The sequence below is a fragment of the Pseudophryne corroboree genome, chromosome 2 (genome assembly GCF_028390025.1).
Source record: "Pseudophryne corroboree isolate aPseCor3 chromosome 2, aPseCor3.hap2, whole genome shotgun sequence".
Classification (NCBI taxonomy): Eukaryota; Metazoa; Chordata; class Amphibia; order Anura; family Myobatrachidae; genus Pseudophryne; species Pseudophryne corroboree.
The window spans coordinates 64,606,463-64,621,378 of NC_086445.1; the positions used below are offsets into that span (position 1 = coordinate 64,606,463).

The window sequence follows — 14,916 nt, forward strand, 5'->3', positions numbered from 1 at the left end:
GTGCAGCAATAATTGCATGTAAACGTTTGCAGTAATTGTTGATTAGTCCTGAACATCGACAGCAGCCACAACTTTGAAGATTGGGAATCTTCCCTGGTCTTTGCATCTAAGGCTGCGGACTTCATGTTGCGGGTGGGAAGGGGGGGGGGGGGGGGGGGGTAATGCACAGAGGGGACAATATTCAATGTAGATTGACTAGTAATAATATAATTTGCTGTATAGGTATTAAGTAATGATATAATCTGTTATACAATCAGTAATTGTGTAATGATGAGATGCATTCAGATGTGGTTAATAATAACATATCCCTGAGTTTGGGGGAGATTTATCATTGCTTGGAGAGAGATAAGTACCAAACAATCAGCTTCTGACTGACATGTTACAGACTGTGGGGCAGATGTATTAACCTGGAGAAGGCATAAGGAAGTGATAAACCAGTGATATGTGCAAGGTGATAAACAAACCAGCCAATCAGCTCCTAGCTGTTAATTTACATATTGGAGCTGATTGGCTGGTGTGTTTATCACTGGTTTATCACTTCCTTATGCCGTCTCCATGTTAATACATCTGCCCCCATGTCTAAAAAATGTCAGGAGCTCATTGGTTGTTACGTTATTTCTCTCCGAGCTTTGATAAATCTCCCCCTTTGTGTCTTGGTAAGGCTGCTAGACTGCTGGTAACTCTATTATTCTTATGGGCCATTTTACAGTGCATGTTACTGATAAATACTGCAGCCCTCTTTCTACGTACACTGTAACAGCACAGACCCCCAGAACCTGAGCTGTATCCTGCCTTGTACTCTGTTCTGCAACCTGTATATTTATACCTGTATATCTGTTCTTACAGACAATGTACTTCAAAGGAATAGAAGCGGGGCGGTGCCCGTACTTCCCGCACGCAGATAGCGTCATCTATGCAGTGTCTACCGCTGTCTGCTTCCACGCAGTAAGTAGCTTCATGCCATCTCACCGCAAACCCCATATGTGACAGCTGGTGTGTAGGAAAAGGGGGGGTGTCTTACAGCAGCCAATCAGATTCCAGCTACTTTCCTAGTTCTGCTTAGTTACTGGAAGCAAACTTCTGATTGGTTACCATAGGAAAACCTCTTCCTTTCCAGCTGTTTGTGTAGTGTGTGTGTGTGTGTGTATATATATATATATATATATATCTCCTATATAATAGCCCAGATCTGTGACTTTGTGCCTGTGTGTATAACGCATCTCTCATTGGGTTAGTGGCAGGTCTATCACACCCAGTCCACAGCTGATTGGGCAAGAAACATCCTCCCACACAGGTTACATCCAGTGGGAGGCTCTGCCCTTTGCCTGCTGTGTTTTCACAGAGCAGGATTAACAATGGGACTGATGGAGCTGCAGCTCCAGCACCACACCCCAAAATGGGCCCACTGCATCTGCCACATCATACCCTCCAACAATTTACACATAAAAATGTATACAAATTTGAAAAAAGGGGGCGTGGCCATGAGGTACAGCCACGTGGTCACGCCCCTTTTCCGGTACTTTCGCTGGAAGCTTGGAGAGTCAAAAATCGGTACAGACCATAAAAAAAAGGGACTGTACCTGCCAAAAAGGTACAGCTGGAGGGTATGCCACTGCATCTGCAGCAAGTCTCTGCGCTGCAGATAGGGGGGGGGGGGACTTTTACTGCAGCGTCATATGTCCTGCTGCCAGTGCGCCTGCCCCCTCCGGCATCAACAATCCCCACTCCTTCGCAGCGGCGCAGGTGGAAAAAAAGCTGCTGCGGCCACTGGCATAGATGTGTATGAAAGCGGCGCAGCAGAAGGCTTTCATAGCCCTCCCTGCGCCGCATACTCTCTGAGCCCCGGAGCCTTCTCTGCGTGTAATGTCACAGAAGTGCCTCCCCGCCACAGCCACGCCTAGATCCCCAGAGGCCCTGACTCCGCAACACAGCACCTGGGCTGCCAGCCTGAGAGCCCCGAGATGGCTAATGTAACGGATAGAGTGGGTGATATCGTGGAGGGTAATGTCTGGACACTGAATCAATGTAAAAGGTGACAGTGCTGTGCAGTGCAGTGGGTGTGCAGTCAGGGCCGGTGCTAGGGTGTTCGGCGCCCCCCTGCAAACTATAAATTTGCACCCTCGCATACTTTACAAAGGCACAGCGCACATAATACCCCCTGTATTACAGACACTTACACATGTAACGCCCCCTGTACCAGTGACACTTACACATGTCACGCCCCCCCCCCGGTACCAGTGACCATACACAAGTAACACCCCCTGTAGCAGTGATGCTTACACACGTAACACCCCCTGTACCAGTGACTCTTACACACGTAACGCCCCCTGTACCAGTGATGCTTACACACGTAACGCCCCCTGTACCAGTGCCGCTAACACATGTAACGACCCCCTGTACCAGTGACGCTTACACACGTAACGCCCCCTGTACCAGTGACGCTTACACACGTAACGCCCCCTGTAGCAGTGACACTTACACACGTAACGCCCCCCTGTACCAGTGATGCTTACACACGTAACGCCCCCCTGTACCAGTCATGCTTACACACGTAACGCCCCCCTGTACCAGGGACGCTTACAGAAGAAACACCCCCTGTAGCAGTGACACTTACACACGTAACGCCCCCCGTACCAGTGACGCTTACACAAGTAACGCCCCCTGTAGCAGTGACGCTTACACACGTAATGCCCCCCCCCCGTAGCAGTGCCGCTTAGACACGAAATGCCCTCTCTACCAGTGCCGCTTAGACACGTAATGCCCTCTGTACCAGTGATGCTTAGACACGTAACGCCCCCTGTACCAGTGCCGCTTACACACGTAACGCCCCCTGTACCAGTGCCGCTTACACGCATAACGCCCCCTGTACCAGTGCCGCTTACACACGTAACGCCCCCTGTACCAGTGCCGCTTACACGCATAACGCCCCCTGTACCAGTGCCGCTTACACACGTAACGCCCCCTGTACCAGTGCCGCTTACACGCATAACGCCCCCTGTACCAGTGCCGCTTACACACGTAACGCCCCCTGTAGCAATGCCGCTTACACACGTAATCCCCCCTGTACCAGTGACGCTTATACACGTAATGCCCCCTGTACCAGTGACGCTTGCACACATTATGCCACAAACACATGAATGTCACACAGGGGAGGGGGAGAGGAGGTTTTGTGCTGTCGCTGCATGTGTGACAGCAACCAGCAGCAGCAGCAGGGATAGCAGCAGAAGCTCAGCACAGGGATGCAGAGCAGGGAGAACGCCTCTCCTTCCTTGTGCCTCCCTGCACTGCATCCCTTTGCTGAGCGGCTAGCGCCGGGCCTGTGTGCAGTGTCACTGACACTGCACAGCACTCTCACCTTTTACATTGATTCAGCCAGTCACACAGTTCTGCCAGCCAGTCACTATTGTTAGCACCAGTGTCCCAATGCGCCGCATTACAGGGAAGTATACGCACTAAATAAACTACATCTCCCAGCAGCCCTTCGCGCCGAAGCATTACGGCCCTTAGGGCTGCTGGGAGCTGTAGTTTATTGAGTGCATCTTCTTCCCTCTAATGCGGCGCGTTGGGACACCGGCGCTAACAATAGTGACTGCCTGCTGTGCGAGTCTCCGGGAGAGCCACTGCCAACCGGAGGACAGCAGCTTAGCTGCTGACAGGAGGAGAAGCAGGATAAGCATTACCCGCCCCTCCCCCACTCGCAGTACCTCCGGGCCCCATTCGCAGCACCCCCACACCCCCCCTCCAGCAGCCACTGTAGCTCCGGACCCCCTCCCCCACCCGCAGCAACCCGCACCCACCCCTCCCGCCGCACCACCGCATTTGCCCCTCCCTCACCCGGGGCACCCCCGCAACTGCTCTGGACACCCACCTGAGGCACCACCGCACCAGCCCCTTCCCCACCTGCGGCACCACCGCAACCACCCCTCCCCCGGCACCCCAGGATCCCATCCGCGTCTTCCCCGCACCCGCCACTCCTCCAACCAAAGCACCTACTAGGTGATTCATCAGGCCCTGCATGCGCTGTTCACCCCATTGCAAGGGGCTTCGACCCCTTAACCATTGCACGCCCTTTGTCCATGCAATATTCAACCACTCACACAATTATGATTGGAGGTAATACTCCCATATAATAAAAATATTGCACGCCACAAGGGTGTGCAAGGGTTAAGGGGGAGTAGCCCCTTACGACGGTGTGAAGAGCGCCCGTAGGGCGCGATGAATCACATAGTATATAATATTAGTATATTCTTTTGGGATGGGATGGTACTTTCTCCCCCAGCGTTCCTTCTCGTTGTTACCAGTTTTAGGGGAACTTTCAGTAGGAGGCGTGTGAGTGCCGGGTACTGATCTGCGTATTGACACTATAGGAGAATATACAACTTACATCATCCAATAATTAGTGGTTTATTGAGCCTTACATGATTACATTTCCCTTGAAATCTTGTGCTGGCGGAGAGATGCTGGTTTCAACAAATTTAGCTTAGGTGAGTACACGTGTGTAGACGCACGGCCCTGCCTGTTCATGAGCAGTGGGAGGTAGGTCGGCACAAAAGCCATGACTTTCCCGCGCAGAGGGACGGTCGGAGTGTGCTGCACACGCTCCCTGCTGTGTCATTAGTCATGCTGCCACCGGGCGCCCAGTGACACACACTAATATCCGTACTGCGTGTTTCTCTAAGGGAGATGTAAGACAACCTCTGCAGCACAGACACTGTAACACCACCTACAGGACAGTGTTTCTGTTAGCGGTTACATATACCTGTACTGGTAGTACTGTCTTCCCTCTCCTCCTAGCACTGTGACTGTATCTGTACTGTAGTAGTCAGTTTATATTGCCATCTAGTGACATGATTATGTTTCTCTCATTATTCTGCGATAACATTACTGTATGACTAAAGTGTTCAGCAACACAGGGCCATTCTAATAACAATACAGGTACTGGGGGCCCACCAGCACAGCCCTTCTGGTTCAGAAAACTCCTCTGTCATACTTCCCAATGTCTTACGGTATCCGGACTCCAGGTCGACAACAAAAAGGTTGACACACCTTAGGCCGGCGCCAGTTGGTCGACATGGACAACAAGGTCGACATGGAAAAATGTCGACATGAGTTTTTCACAATTTTTTTCTTTTTTGGAACCTTTTCATACTTAACGATCCACGTGGACTACGACTGGAACGGTAATCTGTGCTGAGCGAAGCGAAGGCACCATGCCCGAAGCATGGCGAGCGAAGCGGTGCACTAATTGGGGTTCCCGGTCACTCTACGTAGAAAACGACACCAAAAAAAATAAAAAACTCATGTCGACCTAAGGTGTGTCGACCTTTTTGTTGTCGACCTGGAGTCCCAGACCCATGTCTTACAAAGCCCCTTGTTTCAGAGGGAAACGAAAAAGCCATAAAGTTAAAAATAAATACTAGAGAGCAGATGAAATTCTTGTTATCGCTCATTGCAAATGATAAATGGTGCTCCAGTCCGCTTCTAAAGAGGCCTACACATTGGGCAATGTTTTCAACCATCTGTATTATCGACCTACGATATTATCGATGGTCGATTTTTACTACACACTGGACAATATCGATGGTCAGTTTGGGCGATATTAGAGTACATACATCTATATCGTCCAATTGACTGGCATGTATAGGGGCCTACACACTGGGCAATATCTTGAAAGATATGGACGATATTGTTCATAAATGAACGATTAATCGTTCATATCTTTCAGTGTGGATGCATCAACGATGAACGATGCGCGTGCCCGCAATTGTTCATCATTGAAAGATCATCATTGATACATGCCATCAGTTTGGACGATATAGATGTATGTACTCTCATATTGTCTAAATTGACAATCAATATCGTCCAGTGGGCAGTAAAAATCGACCATCGATAATATCGTAGGTTGATAATATCGATGGTCAAAAACATCAGCCATTGTGTAGGCCCCTTATCAACGATGATTGTTCAACGATACACGATTGCGGGCAAGCAATCCACACTGAAATATATGAACGATTCTCAGAATATCGCCCAGTGTGTAGGCCCCTTTACTGTCACGTGTTTGAAAAATGACAGGAGCTAATTGGCTGGAGGACCATTTAACATTCGGAACAAGTGATAACAAGAATATCACTGGTTGTTAAATCTGACCCTAGGTTCAACCTTTTAAAGGAGATATGGACACCCTACATTTCCTGGGATCTGGTCTGAAGATCGACACTGTCTAGGTCGACAATGTTTAGGTCGATAGCCACTAGGTCGACAGGGTTGGAAGGGCGGCAGGGTTTCTAGGTCGACATGTGCTAGGTCGTCAGGTCAAAAGGTCGACATGAGTTTTTCACCGTTTTTTTCTTTTTTTGAACTTTTTCATACTTAATGATCCACGTGGACTACTATTGGAACGGTAATCTGTGCCGAGCAAAGCGGTAGCGGAGCGAGGCACCTTGCCCGAAGCATGGCGAGCGAACACGGTGCACTAATTCGGCTTCCCGGTCACTGTACGCAGAAAACGACACCAAAAAAAAAAAAAAAAACTCATGTCGACCCTTTGACCTGTCGACCTAGCACATGTCGACCTAGAAACCATGTCGACCTATAGTGGTCAACCTAAACATTGTCAACCTAGACACTGTTGATCTAATGATCCACACCCCATTTTCCTAACATGCCCCAAAGTGCTCAGTCTGATCCTTCCATCAAATTGTAACCCCAAGCCCAAGCCCTGATCCATTCTAAACCATAATCCTACCTGGCTCTTATATTATCCTCAGCAGATATCTGGTCATCCATTCTTGTATTGTAATATTCCATCATACTGAGTCATTTGTACTAGTGAGAAGTATATATACTACATTTTAGAAGGTCCCACACCAGCAGCCGCCGGCTTAATGGACGTAGAGTAAAACAGGTGGTGCACGTCGTGCTGGGCCCGTTCCTCACTGAGATGCGGGCAGTGTGGGAGGAGCTACATCTCTTTCCAATGGTCAGCTGTTTTAGAACTCAAGCAGGGCACTTTGAAGTTAAACTGCTTAGTTGTCGGCCCGGGAACCGGAATAGTTGAGGCGGTGATAAGGTTAGGATCTGCTGAGCGGCCTGGGACCCTCACAGTTCTCCCAATGGGGGAAATCAGTTTTTGCTGGAATAATACTTTTGCTACTTTAAAGTAACAATTATTCATCTTGTTTTTGTATATTAGGCTGTCCTGGAAGTCCATAATTTAAGACCCTCTTACTGGAAATTTCTTTTGAGACTAACAAAGGGCCGGTAAGATATATATTTTATCCAAAAAAATAATCATTCAACTTGTTACATGGAATAGTTTCCCTATATACTGTATTAGTATGTTTTAGCTAAGAATGCTTGGAAAACTGCGCAGGACCTATACGGCGCACATGCAGATCGGGTCCTGCATCCTCGCACACAGTGTGGCTGCAGACGTCAGGCGAGGGACAGTCTGCAGCCGTGATGAGGCGGTGACGGGAAGCGTTTCACAAAGCGGAGGTGTGCCGTTTTTTGGGAGTACCGGAGCCATGGTCTGCGTCTTCCGATCCAAACGTACTGGCACGGCAGAGGAGTTGCAGCGGTCATTCTGAGTAATTTGAAGGTTACTCAGATGAGCGGTGTTCACACAGAATGATCCGTTTCTTCATCCACAGGTGCAGCAGCCAGAAGGTGTCTATATGCACAAGACGACTCTTGCTACAGTAGCGGCATATAACCACGCAGCTACTGCGTCTATCCATGAATCAGGTGCATTGACAGGCACATGGTTGTAGTGAGGAATTCTTTAGCAGCGAAGTCACTTGGGGCAGAAGCTCTAAGGGGATCGGTATGTGATCCCACCGCACGGGATGCCGAATGTCAGCATACCGACACCGCGCAAACTGCGCATGAACCGTAGAATGCAATCGCAGACAGCCCATGCAAACGCACACAGATGAAAATTGAAAATGCGGGCATTATCAGATCGCTCCGTGAAATGGGCGTCTCAGATCGATCACCGTGCAAGTGACATGTGAGTGTCGTGGGCTTGCAGGCTGACTTCTGTGCTCATTTGGCGCGCGTTGATGGAGACGCTACACCTGTTTATGGCCGATCTATTTCGCCCTGCGTATGGTGGGTGTAAGTCCTGACACTAATGATGGCAGCTGCAGACGGGAAGACTGTGATGCCGCAGATGCACCCAACTCAAAATTAAGGTCCTTGGAGGTGAAAGTAACACAACTAGAAGGAGACCCTTTCCAACATCTTATTGCTAAGTAAGGGGAGGACAAATAGAAAATGTGAGAACAATTTTAGAGTTTGAGGGCAGCTGGGGGGTGCTCTAAATTACAGTGTTAAAACAAAGCTATCCACTACTTATGTGCTAAAACTATTAATAACGCCTCTATGGTATAGAGGAGGGCGGCCTACCGTTACATCCCAGCACTGTTTGCAATCTTTGCGTTAGAGCACTACATTTCCCATCATGCATTGCAGTATCTGTCTCTCCCCTATGGCATCAACACCAATATTACCCTCCCCTCCCCCCAGGAGCCAGGTGGTGCCATACCATAAAAACGTAAGCTTCCTCTACCATGTTGCATTCACAGATATGTAGGACGCTCTTCCTCCATAGCACAGTCATATTTTAAAGAGTTTTACTGGCCAAAAAAAAAATCTCTATCCTAATAATAAGAACAATACATTAATTAGTCAATTATTACCCGATAAAAGATTCAGAGAAAAAGGTCCCAAACAAATGAATTTCTATTTGTGAACACAACCTGACAATTACTGATCTGTTCTCTCCTCTGACAGGTTTGCGACCATGAACCGGAAAGCGCTGGACGTCTTTGGTTCCGAAGCTTCCAAGAACTTCAAAAATTTTATCCCCGGCCTAGACCCAAGATACACAGTGGTGAAGCCAAATTTACCGATACACTTCTCCTGAGCCCCTCTCTCCTTTCCCATGACAAAATGTGAAAATCAAGTGTCCCAAATTTGAAGCAGTGCCTGGAGGGTAGCAATGCGGGCGCTTGTAAACCTCTGCTCAGTATTAACTAATTCTAGCTGACCAATACAGGTTAATTCTCGTTGAACATGAACAGTTCGGTAGATTAATGGGTGATCCCTACTTAGATTTAAAATGGAGACAACCGGCCTATTGCTTTCATCCCTTTCATAGTCCGACAAATTGCTGCAAATAAATAGTCACTTATAATTGCCTACAATTATTATATCTAGCTCATATCATTGATTGTATTTAAAACAAACTAACACCAATTTAAATGTCTTAAATTCCCCCTGAGATGTTTTGCAAACTCCTTGATGAGGCGTAGGGATCTTGTGCTTATTGGTTGCCCGCTCCTGTGATGCGGACCAAAGGAAATATTTGATGATGTCAGCTTCGCTTGTGTTTTACATTGGAGCTCTATGTTTTGTTGCATTTCCCGGCATAGTTTTTGTGGCAAAGATTTGAACTTTAAAGGGCCATATCCTTTTTTAAAATATATATATAATAATACCTTTCTTACCCAATGGTTTTCAATGTGCAATCTAACTGGCGTTTTAGAGATGGGTTTATGGTTTTACAATGGGCAATAGAAATGGAGTAAGTACTGTAGCATTAAAAAGATAGCACCCCACAATATAAATGCATGCAAAGACATAAATAGCAGTTGGTGCTCATGGTAGACAATAGAGCTCATTAGGCTGGACCAGGGAGAATGTGACACTTCTATTCTAGGGGGTAATTACTGAGACCTAAGAGGCCCTGTGCATACCTAAACTTGTGATAAATCTCAGATAGGTGTGTTGCAGCCACACCTCCTTATTGCTACCTCCCCAGTACCATCTCTCATACTTCTGTCAGTCATTGTGGTCCTCACAATATATGGAGCGCTGACTCCTTCGGTTGCTGCTGTCAGACATTGGGGAGACAGAGGACAGGGGCCCTGGAGGCAAGATGAGAACCTCATCTCAGCCGCCTCTGAAATAGCCCTGGTATGAGCCAGAAATGTGCTCCTTCCTTTGTGGTCAATGCAAATGTAAACCTCAACGACCTTGGGCTGTTCCCTATGAGACACACGAAGACAGAACATTATAATTGTATATGTATCATTAAGAAGATGGTATAACTGTTCAGATGCGCTGTGCAATTTAAACGCGTTGATGTAAATGTATAGTGTAATTGCTTTCTGTTGACATGGAGCAGGTCAACCTGTAGGTCGGGACCCCAAAATTTGTTTTCGGGGTCCCATTTTGTCCGATATACTATACATTCTTTTGGGAAGAACCTATTTTTGTGTCCACTGACAATCGGGTTTCCAGAAAGCACTACTGGAGGAGGAGACCGTACACTACAGTGTTTTGTCTTTCGTCTTCGAGAGCTTTGTCTGAGTTTACTGTTTCCATTGTCAGCTGTAATGACTCCAGTTGCGTTTGTGTTAACGTTTCGGATACAATGCATGTTGCCATCTCTGTTTTCTATTTTCATGGTAACGATATTAGTCAATCTAAAGTCTCAAAGTTGTTTCCGTGTGAGAGTGATTTGTGAACACCTGTCATTCGTAAAAAAAACTCCTTTATATTACTTGTAGAATGTGATTATTTTCTCTGCATCTCTGGGCACTTGCTCATATGCCGTCAATGCCCCAGCAGGCCTGGGCTGGCATCTTGGCATTTACCAGAAGGACCGTAGGGTGTGGGTGTTCCAGTGGGCTGTGTCTGGGCTACCAGGCTTTTGGTAAAATGGGCCAGATGGTCTCAGCCAGCCCACGTGGCTAATTTAAATGATCAAGAGGTTTATTTACTAAGCCTTGGATGGAAATAAAGTGGAAGGAGATAAAGTAGCTTCTAATCAGCTCCTAACTGTCATTTTTCAAACCCAACCTGTGTCCACTTTATCTACATCCAAGGCTTAATAAATAGACCCTATAGTCCTGATATGATCCATTACACACACTGTACTTGGGTCTCTACTGCTGTACTGGTTGCTGATGGTACCTTCTCCCATCACTAATTCTCTAAATCAGTGGTTCTCAAACTTGGTCCTCAGGACCCCACGCGGTTCACGTTTTCCAGGTCACCCGGCAGGTGCTCTATATATCACCAACTGTCACATTTTAAAAATGTACAGGTGACCTACAAAACATGATCCGTGTGGGGTCCTGAGGACCGAGTTTGAGAACCTGTGCTCTAAATATTAGTTTACTGTCCTGCCCCTGAGAGATCGCGTTACTACTTTGGATTTCTGATGTTGTCTGTAGAACATATGTCCCAACCCCAGAAACCATCTCCCGTCCCATTGCTGACAACTTTAGGAATTGCACTCCAATAGTCTTTATTATTCCAGTGACGTTCTGAAAGCTCCACCTGACCTAGCGTTATATATTTACACAAGAAATAATCCCATATTCTGTATAATAAACAGTGTATGTTTTAAAATGCACGTATAATGACCACATACTAATCACGGATTGTTTCTTGTGTAGGATACATCTCTAGCGCCGTGTGTCCTATATATTTTATGTCTTTTCTGTGGTTTGCTTCCCACACACAGCTGCTCTGGGTTAATTTCTCTTATAGCTCTTCATAAGTTTTCCATCCCAGTGCCGAGGTGTCATTTCCTGTTTATTTCCAGCAATAGAACAGTAAGGCAAGACAGGGCTGCATATGACAGTGGCAGTGACATGATGTAAGGATGCCACAGTCTGAGGGTTATATAGTGGGAGGAGCCGGATCCCAAGCAGCACAGAGTATATCAGGAGATGAGTGATGTGTCGGTGAGGGCAGGGCTACATACAGTATGACAGGGGCAGTGACATGATGTGAGGAAGAGTATGTAGTCAGCTGGAAGCTACAGAATGAGAGTTGTATAGTAGAAGGAGCAGAATCCCCAACAGCACAGTGTAGTGACGTGAGGCTCCTATCAGACTAGATGAATTGTTACCATTTGCAGTGGCTTGAAGACCCTTAGTTCATTTCACTCTAAACCTCACCCCCACCACCATCTCACTTTGCATATGAAAGTATCCTATGTATAATCACAGGTTCTCATACACAGCCCTCAAGGCATCCCAACGGTCCAGGTTTTAGGTATATCCATGACTCAGCACAGATGGTTAAGTCAAATTGACTGAGGTGCTAATTAAGTCACCTGTTGCCAAGCATGGATAATCTTAAAACCTGGACCGTTGTGGTGCCGCCACTGAGAACCCCTCATCTATACAAATAAAAAAATACTGTGTTGATTTTCAGTACTCCAGTAAATCCAAGCAAAAAAAGAATCCTTCCCGGGCCGCGGGGGCCCACATTGAATGTACAGTACAGTATAAACTTTCCGACAGTCTGAGCTGTAGACCAGCTTGTTCCTATGGTTTTCTAGTTGACGGGATAAAACAAAAACTTTTCGTGTCTCTTTAGGGATGGTCAGAGAAGCACTTCGCTTGGGATGTTACTGGGTGGATTTGCAAAGTCTAAGTAGAAGGTCTGTTCATCTGATAACATTTAAATATTGTTAGTATAGTTTATCCATCTTTAAATGCATTAAATGGGCTGTGCGAGCGGGTTCGGTCTGTAATACCGGCGGTGGGGGTGCCGGCACATCTGAACACTGAAGAGCCCAACACCGGACGGGGTAAGTATTTTAACCCTAACCCTCCGGGGGTTGGCAGCTATGGCTAACCCTCCGGTGGTGGCAGCTACGGTTGACATTTTGGGTGGGGGGTTGTGGTTATATCTAACCATCGCCGTAGTGCCTAATCCTCCCACCCCCCCTGCTAACCCGTACCCTGATACTTCACTTCGGGATGCCGGCTGTAGGCGTTCTGCCGCTGGCCTGGATTCCGGAATCGGTCACATGACCGCTGGCATTCCGACCTCTGAGACGCCAAACCCAACCTGCTGTAAGACTCATTGAACCTCTCTGGACCAAACCTCATGGCTGTAGGATCTGCCATAGCAGACAGAGACTTCAGCCAAAAACTCTCCCATCACTGTAGTGGGACATTACATGCACTGATCACGCCCAGTCCCCCTAGTACACCCTGTAGTCACTTCTTGTACGGCCCAATTTGCTGCATCCACTCCACCATTGCTGTTGGGTGGTACAAGAGAGGTCCACAGTTCGGACTTATGATGACAAACCAGTTTCTCATGGTTGGGAACGTTTCAGAAATGTGTAAGTGCTTAAAGGTGCACTAAGCCTTCTTTCCTATGTTTGGGGGCCGATTCAATTACACGCGAGGAGATTTGCGACATAACCGAAAATACGACAAGGAATTCTGTGTTCAATTCTTCTCACCCCTCTGTGGGCTGCGAGCAGAAATAACCAAGAGAGAAATGTGCCGCAAAGCCATTCCTGTAGCACCGGCGGTGTAATTAAATTAACCATTAGCCATGGCGTTCATTACATTAAACTGATCTATAATATCTGTATCTTAGCGTTTATGGACTAAGGAGGTCCAACATGTATAAAAAATTAAATTTCCTTTAGATACTGCTGTGGCATATTATTTTATTAATATAAAAAAAGGATTAGTTGAATAACTTATGTACCAGAGGAATTAATATATGTTTTGGTGAATTTTTATCAATGTCACAAAAATGTAAGACTTTTTGTTAATTTGTTTGAAAAAAATGTTTTGGATTTCTAATAATTAGCTTTGGTGTTAAATCATTTCCATTTGTATCAAGAACATGTTTTAATGTCGTGCCCTCAGTTTCACTTTTGGCCTGTTTTGCTATCTGACCATTTCAGTTTCATATTGCTGTAGTTTACATTTTATTTTTACCGTGTCTCGTACTGTGAGCGGCGAACCAATTGCAGCAACCGTAGTAGTCCAAAGAGTCTCCGGATTGTATATTCCTTTCCCACCTCTTGTGGCAGCAAAATAACCAGCAGGTTATGTGGAGTCCTCTTTTTTAAGGACCCTCACATAGACAAGCAGTGCTGCTGCTCGGGGTGGCGAAATGCGCTGCGGTACCCGTTTCAGATATTCTCACCGGGGCCCAGGAGGTTTTCGCTACGCCACTTCTTACTGTACTTGTTTTGAAAACGGAAATGAGACCAACATTTGTTTTGCAGGGAATTCTATGGCTGTTTTTTTTTCTTTTTGTTTTTTTTATAAATCTATATTTATACATATATACATGGTACCATCTCATCGTCGGCCTTATTGGTTCTCTAACGTACTGGTTAATGACGGCTGTTATCTTTGACAGACGTGTTGCATTTGGTAAATGATCTAGTAAATTTGGACTACTTTTACTAATAATAAGCTGACGATACTTTGGCTAGCATAATTTGGTCTGGAATCAGAAGGAGAGAAAAAAAGAACAAATTCTTACTAAAACAAATGTGTTTAAAATGTCAATAAATGATCTGAGTACAAATACATTTGATACCTGGTGTTTGCGGTCTATTATTTGTTTCAGTATGTGTTTAAAAATAATTAAATTCCGCGGGTTAGTTGCTCAACTACAGTTGAAAAAGTTCAGAACTTTCATGGAGGAAAAAATAAATGAATATTTATTTGTGGTCATTGGAAGGTTTCAGCATCAGGGCGGCTGAGTAAGTTCTGGGCTGCGCAGAGACTGCACAGAATCGGTTTGCACAGCTCTGCTACACATGCGTTCGCACACTTGCACAGCGAAAATACACTCCCCCTGTAGGCGGCGGCTTTCCGATCGCAGCAGTGCAAAAATCGCTTGCTAGCGATCAGGTCTGAATTACCCCCATAGATTCCACGCCCTGGATAGCTAGTTTTGGATTTTCGCACCACAGCTAAACATAAAAAGGGTTGCAGAGTACTGGGGTCTTTTATCACAATCGATTCGGTGAAAATGTGCACGATGAGGTTTTTTTTTCAGGTGAGCATCCTTGTCATACTGCTATAGAACGCAAATCCACCAGGTTTGTACAGAATACGCGCA

General features: G+C 46.4%; 1 protein-coding gene across 2 annotated transcripts in view; it reads left to right on the forward strand.

Annotated features, from left to right (window-relative positions):
• TMEM135 (transmembrane protein 135) overlaps positions 1-14,385 on the forward strand; it is a 593,255-nt gene extending 578,870 nt beyond the window's left edge. For both annotated transcript variants that reach the window (XM_063951381.1, XM_063951382.1), the window contains 3 exons: positions 847-945; positions 7,196-7,263; positions 8,800-14,385. In XM_063951381.1, coding sequence (XP_063807451.1) covers positions 847-945; positions 7,196-7,263; positions 8,800-8,932 — 300 coding nt within the window. In that variant the 3' untranslated portion in view covers positions 8,933-14,385. The remainder of the gene's footprint in view (positions 1-846; positions 946-7,195; positions 7,264-8,799) is intronic.
• The last annotated feature ends 531 nt before the right edge of the window (positions 14,386-14,916 follow it).